The sequence below is a fragment of the Sylvia atricapilla genome, chromosome 7 (assembly GCF_009819655.1).
Source record: "Sylvia atricapilla isolate bSylAtr1 chromosome 7, bSylAtr1.pri, whole genome shotgun sequence".
Lineage (NCBI taxonomy): Eukaryota > Metazoa > Chordata > Aves > Passeriformes > Sylviidae > Sylvia > Sylvia atricapilla.
The window spans coordinates 5195889-5219507 of NC_089146.1; the positions used below are offsets into that span (position 1 = coordinate 5195889).

Genomic DNA, 23619 nt, shown 5'->3' on the forward strand with positions numbered 1-23619 from the left:
AACCTCTGTTCATAAACCCAAGCAAAACCCACCGTTAAAGCATCTTTTTATTCCACTATTCTTACCAGAGAACTTTCTCTGATTAACACAACTACTTTTCCAATTCCCAAATTTAACTACTTTTTTTTTTTTTTTTTTTTTTTTTTTTCTTTTTAACACCAGCTTATACCCACCTGTCCTCATGTCAGCAAAATTCCACCCAGCTTCTTAAGATCCCACAGTTTACACGGTAAGAATAACTGTCCTCTCCCCAAACCTCAGCTTTGCCAGGTTAAATAAGCAAAGCTCTCCGAGACCCTACCCGAAGGACACACTCTCCAGATTCATCCTTGTAACTCTGTTCAGTTCAATTTTGCTTTTTCTTTGTTAACTGTTTCACAGCCTTGCTCAGCCTTGTGTCACTGGAGGTGAAAATCACACTGGGAAGCTGTATTTCATGTGTACTATATGTTAATTCACTGCACAAAGCCTCTTAAAAACTGAAGGACAACTGACATTGTTCCAGGGTGATAAAAATCTCTGTGATATGTGATTTTTCAGAAAGCTACAAGGCACAAAAACTTGCTATTATTATTCAGTGGCAGCAGTTGGGACATTGACACTATTCATGTAGACACCATCATTCATTTAAGTCTAATCACAGAAAGCCAGCAATATACATTTGTTACTAAGCTACAAGCATTCAAACTCCTTTCCTTAGAATGTTCAGAGATTTATTTTTTTAAATATATGATAATCAAGAGCTATATCTACTTTGTATTCTGTCTCAACAGAAAACAGAGCAGATGGAAGATAAATTTTTCCCAAATTCAGACATTTTGGCTTGTATCAAATTTATTTTCTATACTGCAAAGTTTCTCCTCTACACCTTTAACTTCTGAAAGACTGCAAAATCACTGGTGTCTGTGCATGTCCCAAATCTGCTGAATGATAGAACATCTCCTACTTAATATTCAGGACCCTTCTGTGATGGAAGTCAGATGGAAGTCTGTCCAGATTGCTGGATAGCCCAATCTTTGCCGGCTCAGCCTCCCCTAGGAGCCTCACAGCAGTGCCCCTGTGGGTGCAGGTGTTTCCTCTCACCTCCACTGGCGTCAGTCAGCTCAGTCCTGCGCAGGAAGCCCAGGTACCCGGTGCGAGCCCACATGGTTTGAGTGTCCCCAAAACTCAAGCGAGCAGTAAAGTGATCAGCGTGCAGTGCCTCTTCTCCATACACCGTGTAGTAACCGGTAGCATTGTGTGGGCTACTCACCCATATCTAGGGGATAAACCAAACCCAAACTGGAATAAACATAGCTTATTTTGCCAGACACAGACAGCATCGTTAAGTGATATAAAAGATCCATTTCACTGGCAATTTCAGCTACTCCCAAATGCCAGAGGAACTTCTGACCAGAGAAAAGGAGTTTTATATACATGTAACTGGGGGAGGGTAAAGGATATAAAAAAAATGAACCAGGCATTTGGCTTATTGGAAACAAGCACCTGCTAACCTGTCAGCTGGGCATCTTATTACACAACAAAAAATGCCTATAAAACAAAGGTTAAACCAGGCAGCAAATTACCTACTGATGCTGCCCACTGATGGGACTAGATCCCTACCTGTTCTAGCTGCTGGGGAGACACAGAATAGTGCCTTGGTCTCAGCTGGTGCTGTGCAGCCACATGTGCAGCAATGCACACAGTGCCAGCTCTCCATGGGGCTCATTCACGTGCCACACCAGGGTCATGCTGGCTGTCCCACTCAGGGGAAGGAAGGCATCACTGCTGATAAACACAGTACAACAGTACCAAATCTTTACCTCTCCTAAATGCGAGTCTCCCAGAGGTCCCTTGGTCTCTGTGTGTGCTATGATGACCTTTACTCCCGGAAGAATCTTGAATAAGAAGCAAACAGAAGTTAAGAAAATTAATTAATCAAAAGAAAGGTTAACCAGAAGTCAACAGAGCTTCCCTGACTACTCCTTTCTGCACTACAGATACCAACAATCTCTTCCTACCACTGTTGTTTAACCTGTTAAATAAGTTTAACTCTGAGCAACCATTTTGCAGCTTCAGCATTGGTTTCACACCTAGAAAATGCCTTCCATATGAAGGCCATATGAAGATTTGTTTCAGTGGTAGCAATTTATCTTATTGCTTCATGTCATGCACCTGGCTTCACTTTAACTACTCCTTCTCCTGGACACATTCTGATTAGCCAAGGTCATTCCACAAATTCTGTACTGAGATCCAGGTGATGCAGCTCCCCACCCAGGTGAGGGCCATGAGGACATAACAAGCACCATAATGGCTTTAAACTGAAAGGGGAGGTTTAGAATAGATGCTGGCAACAAATTCTCCCCCGTGAGGGTGGTGAGGCACTGGCATAGGTTGTTGAGAAAAGCTGTGGTTACCTCACCCCTGAAAGTGTCCAAAGTCAGGCTGGATGGGGCTTGGAGCAACCTGGTCTAGTGGAAGGTGTCCCCTGACCCATGATGGACAGGGACTGCAATGAGATGAGCTCTAAAGTAATTTCCAACCCAACCCACTCTGTGATTCTGTGAGGAGGAAGGATCACAGTCTCTCACCTTCCCAGACTCCATAAGTGGCAGACTGTGTGGAGAACCTCTCTCTACCAAGCGCACCCTGAGAAAATAAGAGGATACATTTGTACAAGGCTTTAAGAACTGTTGGAGGTTAGGAAATTTTTTTTTTTCCTCTCAGGGAATTTTATCCTATCTGCTGCCTAAGAGATCATAATGACTGTAATGTACTTAAGAGACAAATGATGTAGCCAAGGAGGAAGGGGAAAGGTACAGGTGGCTGCACTCTTGTAGCTGAGGGGCAATCCCTTGGGAAGGGCAAAGACAATTAAGATTTTGTCTAGGGGGTGAGGAGTTTGGCCTGGCTCCTCTCTCGCTCCCTCTTAGATCAGAGAGGAGATGGGTGGTCTGTGGTTGTTGTGGGGAGAATTTGCTGCTACCGTGGAGTTCCACCTTTTAAGGCTTCTACCATGACTTAGGCTTGGCTCTTAAGAGCAGCGGTGAACTGGGACCTTAGTAACACCCTCACCAGGACAGAACTGGTATTCCTTCCCCATATCCCTGCCTGAAAGACCCTTCATTTCAGTTATAACAATTTGGGGGGAAGGGAGTCATATTTTCCATTACAAGGGAGGTTCTCACCCTCCTTGGCAGATGCCCGTCTTTCAAACCAAGACAAGAACTTCAACAGAAGCTAAACAGATGTGTTCTAGTATATCCACTGCTACTCCATCATTAGCTGCACTGACTGAGCTGCAATGAATCACCCAGTTTCTCTCATTTATTCACAGCTTACAGTTCCAAGTTTCTAGCTGTCTTCAAAACTTCCCTACTAGCATTCCCATATAACATATTTCTTTTAAGAATCTGTAACTCTGCTCTCTGGAAAGATAAGTAACTTTTTCCAACAAAGCCTGAGGGTTGCAGTCCTATCAGCATTTTAAATTCACCTTCTTTTCTGGATTCTCCCGATCTCTTCTTGTCACAATGAGTCATGGCAGAGCATCAGTAGGAATTACAAATACTAAAGATCAAGTAGACTAAGTGGCATTAAGTGACAGAGTGTAGCCCAGGGAAGGCTGAGGGAACAGAGTTGTTTTGGTTTGAAGGGAAAAAAAAAAAGACTAAGGGAGATTGTAACTGTGCTATTTCCACTACCCACAGGATTGGTAGGGAGCAGATTTCTTGGAACTGCACAGCACAGGGATGTAATATGGCAGGGAGTCAGCTGGCTGCTGTCAAGGATATTTCAACAAACCAATGCAATGAGGCTGAAGTTTCTTCTCCACACCCACTGAAGAATTAATGCTTTAACACAGACTGTACCTGTCGTGTCGAAGTGCTCTCATATCTACATAGACTGTTGTTGGATCTGGTCCTGCTGTTCCCTAAGAAAAAGGAGGAAGGAACGAATTCAACAGAATTCAACAGAATTCAACAGAAGCCACAACACCCTGCTTTCATTCTCACAGCCACATAAATTCACAAATTTCTCTCCTTTTTTACTGACACAAAGCACTTCCCTAATGTACAAGAAACAGAGTAAAGTAGCCCCCCTTTCTACAGTGGCTACTGTAGAACCTTTGCTTTTTATGGAATCAGTCAATGAATGCACAAGTGAAGTATGTAGTACAGGTAAGACTAAGTTTGCAAAATTTTTAAATTTAAAATTCAGCTTTTAGGATTTTATTTGAGTAAGCACCTGCTCTAAAACCCACACAGCCAGTGCAAAAGGATGTAAGCACAAACCTGTGTGGGCTTAGTCCCTAACACTGCAGAACCAGATGGACTTTAGGACGTGACAAGCACACATGCATCACTATACCTGTTCAGCCAGCTTGCCCAGCCTGTTTGGCTGACAGCAGGACCACAAACAGAAGTAACAGAGGCCATCAAAGTGTAGGAAACAGAGAGAAAGGGGAAAAAAAGAAAATACAAACAAAGAGGCACTGGAAACATAAGATACACACAGTAAGACAGAAAACAAAACTTACACTGTTTTAGAATGAAAAGAAACTTTCCATTTCAGATTATTTAAGAGCTTGGCACTTCTAGGTAGTTCTTTTGGAAACATGCAAGTCTCAGATCATGAACAAAAGAGACTATGGCAACTCATACATTGCTTTATAATAAATCCCTCTGTAAGACTGCTGCTTCAGAAACACCTTCTCAGTAAACCAGCTCAGCAGGGCTGGAAAACGTTTATCTGCCTGCTAATTTGTATCAGAAGACTGGTTGTTCATTTATATTCCTTTAAATCCAATTAAAAAAGTCTAATGGAGGTATCACTTCGGAAGAATGGGGGAAAAAGGAGTAGAAAACCCTTCCCAGTAAGAAGGCACTCAAGAATGGAAAACAGAGATGAAAAAGGCATAAAATGAAGGGGAAGCATAACTGCCCAGCAGTCCTGTACTCCTCTGTGGTTTCTTTGGAGTACATTTCATGTTGCCATTCAGTATTCTGCAGGAAAACAGTTTCCCACCCCTTTATCCCAAACTGGCTTTTCAAATTTTTATTCACACATGCAATTTGGAAAGCTATTCTTTCACACTTGGCAGCTGAAATGTTTTTCAATGAATTTAAAATCTTAAATTGCAGTCATCTTGATTTTATGTGTATCCTTCCTGTTTTTCCACCTATTGATTCATAAAATCACTCTGACATTATTTCTTTATAACCATTTAGCTTGGTCTTGTTAAAAATCCTTTCTCCTTTAATTGTGAAAGAAACCATAGAAACTATGGAAACAATTGTGAATGGCAACATATTTAAGTCTCAAAATATCTCTCTTCTAGGAAACCTAGAACACTGTAATATATTCTGAGAGCTAAAAAGGCTTTTCTTCATCTATTGGGCACCAGGAAGGAAAAAAAAAAAAAAAGAAAAACAAAGTTTTGCAGAAGTACAGTAGCAATTTCTATAGAATCCTATTTTATTATGTATCATTCATACCAATAAAATTGGAAATTAAATTTACAATTACACTTACTTAATCCATGTGCCCCAAAGATATTCCCCACATACACACCTACATACTGCTTCATCTGAAATCTGGACACTTTATTTACTAACTCAAGCATCCTGCAACCTCCAGGGTGCTTTCCCATTTTCTAGTCCATGCCTACTTAATACCTGATTTTTCAGGTATATATAAAAATGTATGTAATTTTTTTAATCTCCTGACTGGAAAAGAAATACCTCATTAAGAAAAGTCAGACTTCATCTGATTAAATTACACATAAAATATTATTATCAGCTGAATACCAAACTATCAAAGGTGTTTCTGGCCCACACCATGTCATTATCTCCAGGCTGTGAAGCATGGCTGAGTGCCACGGGCATATCTTCCCTCTCAAAGCTTCCCATTTTGTGCTTTTAAGTAAAAAAAAGTTCAGCTCTCACACAAGGTGAGACAAAAATATTTGCATGTTGCTAATACTCATTTGAGATGTTTAAAAATAAAAAAAACTTGCCAGAAGTGTCAATTGTCTTGGGTCTTATTTGTGAAATTCTGTCTTCCATTTAATTCCACATTATACAAAACAAGACAAAATTTAAGCACACAAAGGCTGAAACAGCACTACTTGTAACATGTAATATTTATGAATAGGAAGGTGTTTATTTAATATTCTGCATAGTAGGAAGGCAACAAGTTTCTTAATACTGGCCCTCTGGATTAGAAAAGCAAATCGATTGGTCAATTAGTACAGAAAAGTAAATTATCATAATCAATACCATATTAAGCAGCTTATTAAAAAGCTTAATTTAACTTGGTGATGAAGCAAGCAAGCAATGGAGCTCTAGTTCATTAGAAAAAGAAATCCATTCAGCTGAACACGATTTTCTACCAAATTCCCAGAGATTCTGTGCAAGGAACAAGCAGTTTATTCTCACCTGTAAGCAAATGGCTACGTTGACCCTGCACCCAAAGGTAGTGCTGACTGCACGAGCAGACAGGCCCAGGTCTTTGAATAACTTGGAGAAAGACTGGGTGAGGGTGATCCTCGGTCTCTCCTCTGCCACCACCATGCAGGTGCGCACGCAGGACAGGTTAACCCCCTTCATCTGGGAGAGGGGAGAGAACAACATTGTAGCTTCAGAGGCAGCAATTCTAGAAAGAAACTGTGCAACAGAATGGCTACAAAAGCACTACAGTAAGACATGAACTGGATTAACACTACAGACAATATGTAGCTGCAACAGTCGCTCCACATTTTGAGGTGAAAAACCCTCAAAATGCCATTTTGCCACGGGGCTGGGCTCCCAGCACTGCACAGTTTAGGTGTCCCACACATCATCAGCTCCTCTCAGTGTGAATGTGAACCTGGAACAACTGGTTGTGGGCCAGGATTCCCTTTGGTGAGGTCCAGTGGAACAGTGGGCCAAGGCTTTTTTGTCTCTATTGAGAGCACACAATACAACCACTTTTTTTGGGAAGGAGCTGCCACACATTCCCAGTGCAAGTCCTGAGCAGCTGAGTTACTACAGCTGTGGGAATACTCTTTCCTCTTTAAGGAAATTAAATCTGAGTTGAGAGATTTCCCTAAAAAATAAACAGATGTATTAGAGTGTACTTGATGTTGTTAGGAATCCAAGGATCATACAGCATATGCTGTGGGTGGGAAGAAAAGGGCTTTAAAGCTCATCTAATTCCAACACCTCTGCATGGGCAGGGAACCTTCCTCTAGATCAGGCTGCTCCAAGCCCCATCCAACCTGGCCTGGAACACTTCCAGGACTGGGGAAGATTATATCCATTTTAGAAATCGACACTTTTGGTATACCAAGTAAGTGAGACTTGAAGAGTTTTGGGGGGCTTTTTCTTTTGGCTGTTTTGGGTGAGTTTTTTTGTGTTTGATGAAGCTTTAGGGCTTTTCCTTCTGATGGTGTGTTTTGTGTTGCAGGTTTTTTGTTTGTTTGTTTGGTGTTGGTTTTTTTCTTGTTTCAGACACAAACAAGTTGATAGGCTTGTTATGCATTTTGCCCAAAATTTCAGCACAGAGGTTGCACAAATACCTAAAACTGAAAATACGAGACTTCTTTTATTTCCTCCACCAGAAACATGGAAGCTGAATCTTCCAGCAGTCTCAACACTCTCCAAAAATCAAGTCATAAAGGAAGGGTCTCAAGGGAACACTTAGAACCTCATCTTCTCCAAGCCAAAATGAAGTTTTATTTAGAAAGACTAATGTATGTTTATGTCAGTATGTGGCAAAATGAAGACCACTCACCCGGAGAACATCAGTCTGTGTCCCCAGGCCTTTGGTGCACATCTCCATCACGGAGTAGGAGCAGAAGGTGACACGCACTTTGTACTGGCTGACAGCAGACAGCCACAGAGACACGTTACTCTCCAGCTCCAGAGGAGGCACCAGGATGGATTGGTGACCTGAATATATACTAGGGAGAGGAAACAATAGGAACATGAAAACTCAATTAATTAATGCATATGGCATGTTGAAAAGGCAGAAAAAATTGCAGCTTTGCGAGATGTGCTGCAATAGAGTAGGTATCTGATTGAATCAAGTCAAGATCCACTCATTTCAAGAAAAATTTAACTGCTTCCTTTAGCATTTCTTCTTTAGTATTTCTTACTACATACCAATCTTGCAGTGAACACCTTAAGGTCTTGTCAAAACATATGGTTTAATCTCAAAACACTTTAAAAGGATTTACTTAATCAATGTGAAACAGACAGTGAAGTCCTTTTGCTTTTCTTCTTGAATTTGGACACAATTGCTTTCTTAAGAAAAATTAGACTTTATCTGGTTAAATTATACATAAGAGATTATTATCAGCTGAATAATAGACTATCAAATGATAGTTAATATTTTGCAATTAATTCCACTTGCAAACCTAAAGTTACTCACATAACTAACTGACTTAAATGGATTTTCTTACCACAAAAGGTGTTTTATGAGCTACTAATCAGAAGGTTAATTTGGGTTTCTTTGACAGTTTCAACCATGTCCATTCCCTGAGATTCTAGAGAAGGCTGGGCACATGTGAGCAGACCCAGAGCTCCAGAGCCATACCTGCACAAGCACCAGAGTGCAAAGCCCAAGCCACAGTAGGGGTCCAGGCAGATGGCAATCTGTCGGGATGGGTACAGCTCACACTGGAGCTTTATAGAGCGACATAAGGCACTTGTAGCTGCGTGTGACATCTGCAAGAGGAAAACACGACCTCTTCAGGACCTTCTTCTGCAAAGAGGGTTTTCTATATTTCTTTATAAATGTAAAGGAATAAAACATGATTATCTCTTGTCACTGTACCTTTACTCCTGCTAATATACCAGTAGTAGACACACTGAAGTCCAAGTATGCCAACATATCTGGAGACGTAGGTCTGAAAACATTAGCCAGCTTCTTTTTAGGCATATCATCTATTTAAAATACATAAATAGAGGAGAGTACCATATTATTTTGGGAAACAGGCACAGGGCAAAAAACATATCTACAGCATTATCATCCTCCCTATAGTTTCTGGACAGCTATTTTAACACAATGCATGACACATCCACTCCATCAGGCACTTGTGGTGTAGCAAAATAAATACATCACTCTTCAAACTATTTCCATTTTGGCTACCGTACCTGTATCCAAAATAGTGGGCCACGTTTTAATATCTACAGCTGCTGCAGCCTCCTTGGACCTGAGCAGTTTCATTATAGCTTGGGTGGTCAGTATACATGCAGACTTACTGACCTGCAAAAGGCAAAGCATTAAGAACATTAGTAAAACCAGGGAGTGCATGCTCAAAGTCATGTCATACGCATCCAGATGAGATAAGATAAGATGTAAGTAAGATAAAGAGATGAAGAAATAATTGGAAATAAAGCAGAATAAATCATGACAATAAAAGACTATTTTATATGAGTTTCTGAAGAAGCCATTACTGACTCAGCCACAGCACACTGAATATTTATTTTGTAACTTATTTTACACTAACCATGACAAAGCAATTCATCAGGCTGCCATCAACCATTCACCACTCCCCAAAAGCACAAGGAGAGCAGTGTCTCATACCTACCTCTACAATCATTTTGACAGTGGGCAGAGTGGTAGCAAGGTTCTGTGGATGAGGTGGGCGGACAGTGATGGGAACACAGCCAGCATACAAACAGCCATAGAAAGTTGCTATCAAGTCTACTCCTGGAAAGGATATTTGTGAAATTAAAGCCATTTTTATCAGATCAATAGGATGAACTCTCTCACTGAAGTCAAAATACAAACTAATTTATGTTATTAAGATGCAAAGATTTGTCACAAGTGCCTCTTCAAATCAACAGACTGTTCTGCACCCAGTTAAAAAATATTTCGCATTCGAGAGCTAGCAAAAATTATTAAAACCCAGTTTATGGACAGAGCCTCTTTTCTTGTGTTGTGTGATTATGGGTTTTGCTGTCTGTGTTGCTCTACCTGGAGGGTAAACCAGGGCGACGTGGTCACCAACGTTCAGCCGCCCCTTCTCCATCAGCGCGACTGCCACTCTCTCTGCCCTCTTGTGCAGCTGGATGCATGAAGCAGTGCTGGCTACAGTACCCTGCACAGGACACAAGTGACAGCAGAAACCTTTAGAGGAACAGCAGCAGCTCAGTGACTTGGATATTGACATGAAAAGGTGTAAACCAAAAGGGTTTCTTCTTTTTGAACAAGTGAACACACCAACATAGAGCACGGTAGCTCATTAGTCCCCAGCTATTTAAGACAGATGTTCACCAACTTCTCTGTGCCCAAGTTTTGTGTTTCCTTTTGCAGAGTCTTGTGTCAAAGGTAAAACTTGCCTGAACAAAGTGACCTGGGAAAGGGCTGCTTCATACTAGAAAACTTCCCTCTGTATCTTTTTTACTCTGAGAGAATAAACCAATTTAACAATAACAATGCTGAAACAATTTCTTTGGCTGAAGTAGAGTCTCAAAAGAAAAGTTAGAAAGTCTGAACTATGTCCTAAACTCTTTTTCTCTTTTGATTGAGACCTACAAACCCTTCACTTCCCAAAGACTGCTGCTGGACTTTCTGGAAGACTCCTTTCTGCAGTACAGCACAAGGCAGACCCAATTTGTCCCTGGGATGCTTCTGTCACTCTATGTGCCATCCTTTTTGAGGGCAGAGCCTAGCCCAGGGCAAGGCATCAGTATCTCCTGCAGGGTGTGACAGTGCTCCTGGAAAATTTGACTCCAAAGCTGTTTCTGCTTGGGCTCTAGATCTTCTAGTCAGGAAATCCTCCATTTCTGACCTATAGTTAACCCTTGTGCTCAGGAATGAAGACAGAATCATGGCTTCCATTAATATGAGAAAAGTTGTGTTCCAACAGGAAATGTAATTACTGCAATGTTTTAAGCTAGGCAGAATGCATACTAAAATTCCAGATGTGAAATAAACCGTATGACATAAAATTCCAGAAGTGGAAAAAAATATGCTGCTTACTAACTAGCAATTTTTGTCTGCTTCATTAAAATAAACTGCAGCATTTCAGGAAAAGACTTCTTGAAGGAATTTTCTCAGAATCTAAATAATCTTTTGTTTTGGTCTCAATCTCCAAGTATGACCTAAAGTGCACCTTACCTTGGAATTCAACAGAAGGAAGAGTGGATGATCTGGAGTTGTCTGAGCTCGCCACTGAAGAACATCTGCTAAATACAGGAACTGAAAGGGAAGAAAAAGGAGACATTCACATTCACTCAAAGTGCCTCCAGGTTTATTTTCAGCAGAATATACCTGGCCTTCTTTCATTCTGAATAAGCTAATTCAAAAATTTAAAAATACCAAGATCCCAGTGTCACCTTTCTTGCCTGGTCATTGTCCTCCAGCTGGCTAACATCTCTCCCCGAGGCTTGTGCAATCCTCTTGCCAGCTACGAGGTTTCCTACAATCATGGACGCAGGACCAACATCTGCATTTTGAAAAGAACAGTGCAAAATGAGGAAAAATAACCTGAGGGACAAGCAGCAACTCAGCAGGTGCCCTACAGAACATAGGTCTGGCAGAACCAGCACATTCTCTGCTCTCCTCACCTGGCTGTTTCTGCCGAGGTTTGGGCAGGTTGGTAACACAGGTGTGGGGACACATCAAGACGTTACAAGGATGCAGAGCACCCTCCAAAAAGCGCTGCTTTGTTTCTGAAATATGAATTCCTCCCAGTGGAGCCTTTGGCAAAGTGTTGGCTGGCACCAAGGCAAGGCAGTACACACCTACTTGATGAATGCTATCAATTGCCTTCACAGAAATTAAAAAAAAAAAAAAAAAAAACAACATTCCACATTATCAACTGGGATGTAGCTGGAGCAAGAATTTGAATTCAATGCATTTATAACATTAAAATTTTTACTTGCACCACAGTTTGCAAATAAAGGGTCCAATTCTGCACTCACTGAACTCATAGAAGCTGTGCCATGACTTCAATGGGAGCAGGAGCAGACCCAGGACTTTGCTTGTGCCCTCTATCAAGGGGATGCCACCTGCACATCAGGGATTAGGAAAATCTCTTAAAACTGGGCAAAAAGTGCAGAGATTTGCAAAAGCCAAAGTTATATCACAGCAAATTTAGCATGTATGGCACAATCACAAAAGCGCAGTAGAACATAAAACTCACAAAATTTAGGAGGGAAGCATCTTTGCTGCCTAAATTTTAAGTGTCTCTTTTAGCTATGACACTTCTAAAAAGAGCAACAAAAATATTTTCTCCCAATACCAGATATTCTCTCCAGAAAGATAAGAAAGCTGAAATTAGACAGAAACCATTATTACCCAACTGCCTTACTCTTAAGAGCAAACTTCCTTTAAGTTGTTCTCTGCATCCTTCCCTTCAGTCATCCCCAGAGTCTTCCATAATTGATCTCTCCACATTTACTTCCTGAGAACTGATTAATCCTAAAATCTGCAAATGCAGATCTACCACAGTTCCCCTTCCTCCTGTCCTTCATCTCCAAGAAAATACAGTAAAATAATTAAGGGAAAAAGTTTTCAATACTTCTTGTTGGAGATCTAGAATAAGGCTGTTAGTGATAAAAAGCTTTTGGGGCTGTTCTGATACTTGGCAGTATACTGGTGAATATTTTCAGAGGTAGCTCAGTATGAAATCAGAAGAGCCATGTAGCATTAACCTAAACAAAACCCATCACCCTTAGGACTTTGAGAATCCTAGCAGTAGGAAGTTAAGAAAATATTCTGAAATAAAGTCTTACTTTTTACAAAATTCTGTTAATTCTCAACCCTGAAAAAATAATCTTTTTACAGCTCTCTGTGGTTACACTGATAGGTTTTGCTTATGGGGAAAAAAGAAAAAAGCTCTAATATTCTCATTTCATGCATCAGCCTTATTCACCTGGAAAGAGAAAAGGACAGACTGACTACCTGTAGAACCCTGCTCATCCACTGAAAACTATCCTCCTCTGAGGCGTCAGGCCGTTGCTCTGCCACAAGCACTATCCGATCATCATGCAAAACGGGCACAGAAAACACTGCTATCCTAAAACACAAAGGACAGAAGAATGATAGGATGCAACACAGGGTGAACAGAGCGTGGCTTATCATCACATGGGAATGGCTGCAACCTCTCATGGCACTGTTTCACACACACAAGCATTATTCATGCCAGATCATCACAAAATCACAGGAAAATTTAGAACAAGTGGGTTCCTCGCTGTAACTGATTTCTTCTGAGGGTCAAGTGGATTTGCAGTCACCCATGTAGCACATGTCTGATAGGCAAGTTTCATACATGTAGGGGGTGTGCAAACCTTGCCTATCAAACTCCATCATGCACACTAGACTTGTAGCCTCTACATACCATGTCCCTTCTGGAAGACAACTATGCCAAGCTACTGACCACCAGATGCTTTGCACTGGAAAATACTTAACTTTCACTGGGGAATTACCTTAGTTTTAAGCTTGCCTCTTCTAGGATAAAATATTAATAATGCCTCAGCTTGGGCTGGTGCCAGTCTGAACCCTGAGAGACTCCACTTGTCATTGATCTTCATCTGGACATTGAGCCATGGACCACTGAAGAGCACTCAGGTTGGAGATACAATACACTATCTTTGAGGGTTCTTCAGCAGCCTAGGCTTGTTCCTTTGAACAGGCTGCACAGTCCCTCCCTCAGCCACCCAAAAGGCTCAGCGGCCAGAAGTGTTTGACATCTGGCATATGAGTTTCTTTTGAGTGTCTTAAGAGAAGCTTTGAAAGAAGTTTGAAACAGACACTTTAAGATCTACCTTTATACTGTGTGAAAGTAATTTAAAATCTACTATGCATGAAGCAGGGTGTCAATAACTGTCTTTCAAGTTAGCAGGAACAACGAAATGCACAACCTAGTGCCAACTTTCCTACTAAACACACATGAAAAAGTTCACATGCATTGCTCCTGTGTATGCTGTGTGATTTGATGACCCTCTGTGGGTTAAAAAAGGAGCAACAAAGCCCAATCAGCAGCGTTGAAGTTTTTAACACACTCACCTTCCCCGATAGACAAACTTCATGGGTTCAACTGCCAAGGCGGTGGCGACCACATCATCTGCATTGTGCCTGCGGCCACTGACTGTCATCAAGCCATCCAATTTTCCTACCACAAACACCAAATAGTCCTGAAAAGAAGCAAGAATCAGAAACAGAACAGAAAAACCTCCTCACTCCTCCTGGCAATACATGCATGACTCAGGCTGAGAATCTGGAACTGGAGAGTTCCAGATCTATAGGAGGTCAGTGCCCTGACACAAAGTGCTGCTGAATTCAGGGGCATCACTTTAGAGTTGGGAGTCAGGACAAAGTAGGGCCCTGAGGGCTCCTTCACACTCACAGGACCCACGAAGCCAAGCAATCCTGTTCTTGTGAAGGGCTGGTCTGATACAGGAATGCCAGCTGCCGTCACTGGGATGGCCTGGAAGAACACAGAAGGATTCAGACACTCACTGGACTGATAAGGACTTTCACTTCTTTACTGCCAGAATACATGAAATGGGTTACCACTGCAAGGAAAAACATGGGCAGAAAGGTTTAAATGCCTTCAGGTAACTACTCGTAAGACCACTGTGTTAATTCAGAGCTAAGATAAATTTAAATGTTCACACAGGCACTGCACTGGACTGTGGAATACAGAAACAGCTGACTGCAGGTGACACTTGGTTTTTTTGTTTCTAAGAGACAGAATGTCTTGTTATGATGCTATGAATGAAGCAAAGTGTACCTGGCCAGGGCTTTTTTCTAACTAACTAAAAAACCAAACGAAAACAAACAATAGAACGCACATGCACATACACAAAAAGACCTTTAAGGAATAAGTAAGTCTATCTGCAAGAAGAAATACTAGAAATATAACAATTACAAAGAAATCCAAACCTCAAATACATTCTTGGTGATTCCAAGGAGGCCAAAATATGCTGTCCCAGTTGCTCCTGAATTCACACATATTTCTCCAACCTCATCAGCTTTACACAGATAAGGAGTCCCATCCACCTTGACAACACACATGCTGGCTGCATGGAGGAAGAACACAGAATCACAGTGTTAGTCTGCTCCAGCAGCTGACACACGTGGTGCTCTGTCACTGACAGATAAAGATTTTAGTGTTAATTATTCATCAGCTACAGCAAAAACACAGCATGTAAGAGAGCTCACTTAAGCTTCTTGACAGCCTGTGCAACCTGTTCCCCAAGATTAAGTTCACAAATGCGATGGTTTTTTTTCTTACAGCACTTCACAGCCTCCACATCAGCTGCAGTTGAATCCAAGGCACAAGAATTGAGGGAGTTTAAGACTCAAGATCAAGAAAGAAATCAATAAATCTACACAGGTCAATACAAAATAAACATGGCAAAGCCAACTCTGCTGCCTGCATGGACCAAGGACTGCTGGTAAAACAGATTTGTGGGTACATTTTCACACTTTAGAGAAGTCTTCCAATTGCCAACACCCTAGGTCTGAATAGGTGAGACAATCATTCACCCTACCAATAGATCAACCTCCAAATTATCTTGGTTTCATAAAAATTACCTATTAGAACAACTGGCAGTTATTAGTAATTGTTTGGAACCATGCAATCATAATCCTGGGTTATCAAGTAAAGAGATGCTACTCAAATTCTGGTACAGTTTCTGGTTATTATATGTATGAACTAGATGTCTGGAATTAAAATCTACTGTATGAACTATTGGTCATGCAAACCCCACATTTTGCAATTTAGGAGGAAAAAAATCCCTCAATGGTAAATTGTAACTGACAAAGTAGTTTATTACTCCAAGAAATAACTTGAGCAAACATCAGAAGTCTGTATGGAACACTTAAACAATGATGCAAAGTGTTAGTAACTGGAAAAAGGACAGTTTGTGGGCATTAACAGATGTACAGCCCTCACTGCATTCACAAACATGGAAAAACCAATGGATCAGCCTGCAGTCCCCTAAATGATGCTCCATCCATGAAGCCAAAAGACAATCCTATCATTCTGATCAAGTGAAAAAAAAAAAAAAAACCAAAACCACTTACCAGTAAGCAATGTATGATACAGGTAGTCTACAGGTACATTCTAACAGCAGGCACAGTTCTGTCCTGCCAGGTTATACTGCAAGGCTGCCCTTCTGCAGTATCTGTGGAGCCTCTACTCTTGCTTCTCCTCCTTTTCCTGCTTCATGTGTGACATACAAGAGAGTGCATCTACCACCATTTCAGTCTCTCTCAACAGCATTGCATCTGAAAAAGAATTAAAGAGAAAGGAAAAGCAGATGGGACAGGAATGTACATGTGGACTGCATGTCACGAAGAACACAGATTCCAGCTAAGAAAGCTTGCTTTCTTCAAATGAGTCCACATGTACATTCTGACAGATGGTGACTTGCAGCAAACCTGCCAAGGAGTATCCTGGCAGGAGATGAGAATCCTGCTGTGCAAAGGATGATGCTGATGCCCTACCAAAGACTGAATTCAACTCTGGATGTTTCAAGACTAGCACAGCAGGAATGCAAGAATGCCAGGGACCTGCACAGCAGAAGGCTGTGACCAAAGGTACAGATGAGGGTCAGGAAGTGCTCTCTTGCTCCCTTTCCAGCATTTCATAGTGGATCCATATACAATGGCTACCCTTGCATTCCAGTCTTTAGCAAGAACTTCTCTTCTAGAAGTATGAAGCCTTAGAAAAAATACTGAAGTGCCAGTATAGAATGCCTCTGGCATCACTGTGGAAGGTATTTCCAGGGTCTCCAGAGAAACCTTGATAAAAACAGGATATGGGGATATCAAATGCAGACCTGAATCTCTTCCTGCTCCTCTTGAAAGGACAATAGGCGTAAAGCAAGCCAACTTCCTAGATGAGGATGAACATAAATCTAGACTCCAGAGGTGATCATGAGCATCCAAAGTGTAACATTTAAATTGGAAGAAAACATCTCATCGTGAGTGCACACTAGCATAGGTCTCCAAGAGAAGTTATTCTGCAGTGGCTGTTGTGCCACTGTGTGACAGATTGAAGCCCTGAGGAACACAGAACTGATGAATATGATAAATGCTAAGGGCTAAGTGGAAAAGAGATGCTGTTAACCCACAATCTAAGGAAAAAATTGAAAGCTTCACCAAGTTGTTCTGTAACAACTCCTCCCACTGAGGTAAAGGAACCAGATTCCTCTGTCGTGAAGATGTGTTGTGGTAACTACCAGAACCTAGGCAAATGTTTACTCAGACATGGAGAGAGGAAACAATGAAATACAAGACATTCATGGGCTAGAGACAATATGAGCATCCCAACATTCAGAAAACTGGAACCATCTCCCTAAACTTCTAGAAAAGATACTGAATGCAGTTGCAATCCAGAACATGATTCTGTTCCTTGCAGGAGATCTTCTTGCAGAAGCCCAGGATTTGGTACCAAACTGAAGTTTTCTGCTTCAGTGTAAGAAAGGAGCTGCTGCAGCAGCACTGTTTCTAGGAACCAGCCTTTGTATGATTAGAGGCTATAGGGACTTAGAACTTTCAGATTCAAGAGTGTAAGCTCTTGTCAAAGAAAGAACATGAGAAGGATCCCAGTAAAAGAATTGAAAGTATTAGCTGGGAAGTAGAAAGGAGACAAACTTAGCTGCAGTTAACATATCCACTAAGCAACATATCCAGGCTCAAACTTAAGGTACAATATGTTTCCAAGATGACAGATAACATGGCAATCACATTCCAGTTGACGTGAAAGTTGGAGGCTGAGAATAGGTGGAAGAAAAGAGGTTTGGCACTGTCTCTAACATCTTTAACAGTCCAATTTGAAAAAATGAACTGAATATTGTGAGGAGCCAAATTTAGCAATGCCAGCTCCAGACAGAAACTATGCATAATAGCCCAAGGTGGTGAAGAGATGGAGTAAAACATCATTCCTCCAGGACAGGATTCCACCAGAATGTATACCAGATTTTCTCTTAAGAATTCCCATGCTATCTTTGAGGGGAAGATTTCTCTGTGGATGCTGGCACTTCCCTTGAGTGTGATGTGCCCTTGTGATGGGCATTCATGGTAGACAATGAATGTGAAGGGAATGTGGCATCAAGCATGGGTTAAACAGCAGTGACACACGACCCTGATGCTGATGGTTCTGTTGAGTAAGATCCCCTGAGCAGGTGGGTTCAGTACCTCAAAAAAAAAAAAAAAAAAAAAAAAAAAAAAAAAAAAAAAAAAAAAAAGCAAGATCTGAAGAAAAGGAAGGTGCTGGTGGACATTTAACCAGCTAGATCCTGAATAAAGCATGCCAGAGATCTTCACAGGTAATGAGATCAAAACCATTTGGCTTGACCATTTCCAAATGAAATTCAGGAATGTGATCTCCTATGTCACAAAGTATTTGAAAGGCTAGGGCAGACTTCCAGGTTCAGTGGGGATCAGAAGATGGAACAAAGCCTTCAGAAAGAAATACAAAACCAAAAGCAGACCAAGAGCAAGACTCATCAGTCATCAGAGGGGCAATGAATAGGTGGTGGTATGTTCTCTCCTGTATGCCAAACACCAAGCCAGAATGGACAAGGGAACACCCTCCATGAATAGTACACAGGAAAAAGCATAAATCTTACCATGTAAGGCATAAGTATCTCCACTGTTAGAATGTACATGCAGACTCATTTGAACTAAGTCAACTCAAGTCATTAATTTTTTTCATTTAGCACACCCCTGTTACTAGCTGCTTGTCTTTCGACTTCCTTTGTACTCCAGAGGATTTTTTAAGAGACAGAAGTTATCAATTATCCTTTATAATGAAATCTATCATGCATACTCTGACCTAAGGAATGTACAGAGAAATTTCTGCTGGAATTCTTAATACATGGATAAATTGAAGCAAATCTGCCCCAGATTCTGACAGCTCAATGCTAGTCAGAGTTTTAAAGGAATTATGAATTAAGCTGCCCAAATTCTGCTTAACCTACAAGTAGTTTTACCACTTACAACTGTATTTTCAAATAGCAACAGCCATCAATTACAAGTCATATCACTCTGAGGTACTTAATAGTACGCATTTAACGTTCTCCCCTCACACAATCAGACAAGTCACTTGACACTTCTTACTCATGTAGAAAGTTATGGTAGTGTTGTCACTGCATGCCAGTGGCCCCCTAATCCAGAAGGGTCCCCTAGATTTGCCAGACAATGCTCCAAGGAATTTTCACAATCACAAAGGAGAAGGGTTTGTCCACAGATCCTTCTGACTGCTCAATCAGGCATTTCACAAGGACAGAGACGTATTTTTGGACAACTCATAAAGAGGTGAAATTACCTAGCCATAAGCATACAGGAAACTTTGCCAACATCCTAAGGCAGACCTGAATGTGCCACTGAGCAGATGCTCTGTGGAAAATTAACCCAGGGGACTTACAGCTCCAACAACTGAATATGAAGAGTAGCTGCAGGCAGCTTTGTGCCTTAGTGTAGTCAAGCCCACAGCAAAGCTAGGAGCATCCCTTTGTTGGTTTTGCATGGCCTGGCTTTTGGTAGCAGGGGGGGCATAGAGGTGAAGCCACACCAGATAAACTGATCCAAAGAAAGATTTCAATTGACCCTGCATCTAATACCACTTTTTTGAACAGCAGCAACATTGAGTTTAAGCTCAGTCAGTTCACCAAAGGATTCAGGACTACCTGAAGGGCATGCAAACTTGCTCCCTTCGTGTCCCTGTGTCTAACCTATAACCTGAGGAAAACACTGGGCGCACAGCTGAATTTCAGTGAGGTTTCAAAGGGACAGCAGTAGTGTGGACATCCCAAACAGACAGCAGTAACAGTGCATGCCATCTGTATTCTAGTCAAAGCAGAAAAATCACTTTTTTTTTAGACACTGGTGCCCCTCCTAGAATCAGAGAATTGATTAGGTTGGAAAAAACCTTTAAGATCAAGTCCAACTGTGAGGCTGAAGTTACAACTACCTTTCTTGGAATATATTATGGACTTTCAAAACAAACTCAAATGGTCTTAATACAAAACAAAAACTTGAAAGAAGTTACACAACAACCAAGCGATTTCTCTGCTTCATTTTGGTATGAAGTGCAGAGCTTCTGCTCAGTCTTCAGCAGAAGGAAGCTCTACTAAATTTAAGTTCAATAACAACAACTGAACCATTGACTTCAGGGGTGGCAAAGGGTTTCTGGGGATAATAAGAAAAATTAAACAAGACCAGTGAGACGTGCATACAATGGCTGAAATTTTCATCAGCAGAGTAGAAAGCTGTCTACCTCCTCTTATTTGTATCAGGGGCTTTGGTGTACAGAGAAGAGGTTGCTGCTGAAATCACACAAGCTGAGTCTCCACTTTACCTCGAGTAAATGCTCTACATTCAGCAAGGCTTTGGAACCACACCTCTGCAAGGCAGGAAGTTCATAAGGAGACCAAGAATAGCCAAGACAAAGGTGCCAAGGGCATGACCAGAATAAATGAGGCTCTTTGGTAACTACATAATAAACTTGAGGGGTGAGGAGGGTTCCAAAAAATCTGTATTTCATCCTCTTCAACCACACCAGAACAGGTCAGGACAGGGCCTGAAGCTAGTAGTACAGACAGTGCCATGGAATGCTACAGTGCCAGCCTAAAAGCTGGAGTAGATGGCACCAAGTGTTTAGTCCTTCATCCCACCGTTCACACTCTTAGGTCTGGTTTGGGACCCTACCTTTACTAACCTTCTTCAGAGTGCTCTCCTCTCCAAGCCAGGTCTCAAATAAGAACAACAAGGATGAGACAAAGTCCCTTTGCTTCAGTTAACAGAGGAACAATACTCAGCTCCACTTAATTCAGAACTACAGTGTTGCAACCAGATGTCATTAGGAAATAGGTTAATACAGGCTACTCCTGATCACTTTTTTGTTCTCCGTGGGCATGAGAAAATAGTTTCCAGAATTAGTTGTTCCATCACCTCTGCAGGGTCTGAGATGAGGCCCCTTCCAACTGAAATATTCTATTCTACCCCACTCCATCCCATTCCAAAAACAATTCTGTAACAAGACAAAAGCATTTGCCCATACCAAAATCTACGGTCATTCAGATTTATTGTGCATGAAACTCTAATCCATCATGTGCTTAGGTAACGTGTCAAAACATAACTCATACTGCCTTAAAGGTATTTAACATTTATTTAATCCACACACCCAAGTGTTAACAGTAAATTTATATGGAATATGCTGCAACCTACACAAAATGCTTTCCTACCTCCAGGCATGATCTGCCCAACATCCTGCACAGTTAACACTGACAACTTCTCCTCTGTATCCACTCTGATCACGCCAAAACTCAGACAATTCATGGATAACACTGCTTTTCCAGGAGGGGGGCCACCCAGTTCCGAAGGTCTGGAAGACAGAAAGTCCAGCTAGATATGAATCAACAGACCAGTACTGGTGATAGGGTCCATAAAAACATTGTGCTGGTTTCTCAGGCTTGGTAAGGTTAAGAAAAAGAATGGTTTCTCACTTTGAACAAACAAGAGTTCAAGACTTATATAGTAACTAAATCAAGAAAGAGGTAAAACAAAAGTCCAAAATTCCAAAGTTTTTTGTTTCAAGTTTTCTTTAAGTTGACTTTCTGAGAAAGCACATTTTTATCAGAACCACTATCAAAAGTTTCCAGCGTATCCTATCCATATGTCTATTAATAATTAAATTAATTTCCTTTTCTGCATTTGCTATCTCCAGGAATACAATGGTATTTTTCTAATCAGTTAAAAATATTTTTTTTTAATTTAGGCCCCTATTTACAAATCATTGTATATAAGCAAATGATTGAGGATTCACCCTCTTCTTCCTCCCAAACAAGTAAGTCTTGTTTTAGAGGCATTTTAAAAGGCCCTCCAATAAGTTCAGTACGGATGAGATCTTGCTTTCCCAAAGCATGAAATAAACACCTTCTGCCTGACTAGTCTTAGAAAATATTTAACTTTTTTAAGAAACCAAACAAAAATCACCCATCCTTCAGTGAAGGAGACACCTGTGAGCTTTATATTTCCTCTGCCTAGGTCTTTGGGCATCTCTATTTGGGCCACAGTATTTTCTGACTATCATCTTAACGTGAGATTCCCCATCCCTGGAAGTGTTTAAGGCCAGGTTGGATGGGGCTTGGAGCAACCTGGTGTAGTGGAAGGCATCCCTGCCCGTGGCAGGGGGTTTGAACTCCTTCCAGCCCAAAGCATTCTGTGATTCTGTGACACATCTCAATAGTGAAAAAAAGCTTCAGTTCACTTCTCAGAAAAGGGAATTACCTGCGAATAGCAACAGTTAGTGCCTCTGAAGAACTAGCACAGGGACAGATTACTTCTGGTCTCAAACCTCTGGATTGAAATACATTCAGGAATGCATCACAGGAAGATATCGACCCTAGAAAGAACCATCATATAATTAGAAACATTCTTCTAAAAGCAGGAAAGCTTGAGCTCCAGGAATTCAAAGTCTGTGCTCACTCTCAGCTCAGTTATATGAATTACGTTGCATTCATGTACAACCCAAATATTCTTACAAACTGTCTGAAAGGCATTCCAGTTTACTGTAAGAGAGTAGATTTGGAAAAAGAACTCCTAATGACTAACAACTATACTGAATGAAATTCCCAACTGCATACTCCTTCTCTGGCAGCACTCACCAGCACTTAGTATCATGTAAAGTCCTTCAGGGATCAGAATACTTCATCACTAAGGGTAACTTTATGTCAACTTCTTATCCAGCTCCTATCTGATTGTTTCTCATAGAGGTCACAGCACTTAAATATCAAACATACCTTCACAATTCTATCAGGTATGTTTCTGACATACCTTCACAATTCTATCAGGCCTCTAGCACTTGGTCCAAAGTGAATTATATCTATATTTATATCTTGTAGATTTCAGTTCAAATCAATTAATTGAAGAGTACAGCACTATAGCACTAATGGAAACATGAAGTTCAAAGAAGGAAATTACACTGGTAAATCTAGCCAAGAAGTGCAAACAGCAATGAAAAAGCAGCGGCATCACTGGCACACAAATAGTGTTTTACAGAACGAACTGCTAAACTCCCCAAGCATCAGCTCTGACACAGGGCTTAATACAAACAGAATCTTGACAAGACTGACACTCAGGAAATGCATCCACACTCACATGGATTGGCTCCATCTGCCACTATTAACATCCGTAAGGAGCTCAGGCTGACGTCTCTCTGATCCCTCTGAGCCAAAAGTGACCAGTGCATATCACGGGATTTTACTACTGCTACACGGGCTGGAAATCAAAACAAAAATTATGCTGCATGTGCAGAACAAAAAGAAGACCAATTATAAAATTATGGAAGTGTTCTCGTGTATTTACACGAATTTATGAACTACACACAAAATTTATGACACTACAAATGTAGAAAACAACTACAAACAGCAAATATTCAACTACTATAACACATGTATACTCAATGTCTCCAGATGGATCATAGAATTTGAATGTTTACTATAAATTCAAATACTAAGAAACACACCTTCTTTAAAGGTCTCTCAGAAGAAGCCATCAATGTCATTCATCAATGAAACTATGAGCACACAGAATACTGAAATGGGGTACTCAGTAGGGTACAAAGACATTTTGCACAAACCATTTAATTTGCTTTTAATAACCCAAAAAGAGATGGGTGAATTAAAA

The 23619-nt window shown here is 41.0% G+C and overlaps 1 protein-coding gene across 3 annotated transcripts in view; it reads right to left on the reverse strand.

Annotated features, from left to right (window-relative positions):
• The window catches only part of DIP2A (disco interacting protein 2 homolog A), a 79521-nt gene that overhangs the window by 2681 nt on the left and 53221 nt on the right, over positions 1 to 23619 (reverse strand). Inside the window, exons 16-36 of one of the 3 annotated variants that reach the window (XM_066322479.1) lie at positions 23092 to 23211; positions 22222 to 22336; positions 21177 to 21316; positions 14863 to 14999; positions 14324 to 14404; positions 13984 to 14111; positions 12880 to 12994; positions 11541 to 11742; positions 11319 to 11419; positions 11092 to 11172; positions 9946 to 10069; positions 9557 to 9678; positions 9120 to 9231; positions 8800 to 8909; positions 8560 to 8690; positions 7756 to 7924; positions 6420 to 6590; positions 3852 to 3913; positions 2571 to 2628; positions 1803 to 1877; positions 1084 to 1258 (exon numbers count right to left, since the gene is read on the reverse strand). In XM_066322479.1, the coding sequence (XP_066178576.1) occupies positions 1084 to 1258; positions 1803 to 1877; positions 2571 to 2628; positions 3852 to 3913; positions 6420 to 6590; positions 7756 to 7924; positions 8560 to 8690; positions 8800 to 8909; positions 9120 to 9231; positions 9557 to 9678; positions 9946 to 10069; positions 11092 to 11172; positions 11319 to 11419; positions 11541 to 11742; positions 12880 to 12994; positions 13984 to 14111; positions 14324 to 14404; positions 14863 to 14999; positions 21177 to 21316; positions 22222 to 22336; positions 23092 to 23211 (2529 nt within the window). Of the gene's footprint in view, positions 1 to 1083; positions 1259 to 1802; positions 1878 to 2570; positions 2629 to 3851; positions 3914 to 6419; positions 6591 to 7234; positions 7925 to 8559; positions 8691 to 8799; positions 8910 to 9119; positions 9232 to 9556; positions 9679 to 9945; positions 10070 to 11091; positions 11173 to 11309; positions 11420 to 11540; positions 11743 to 12879; positions 12995 to 13983; positions 14112 to 14323; positions 14405 to 14862; positions 15000 to 21176; positions 21317 to 22221; positions 22337 to 23091; positions 23212 to 23619 lie in introns of those variants that run through there. The other 2 variants (XM_066322478.1, XM_066322480.1) reach the window with 2 other exon arrangements.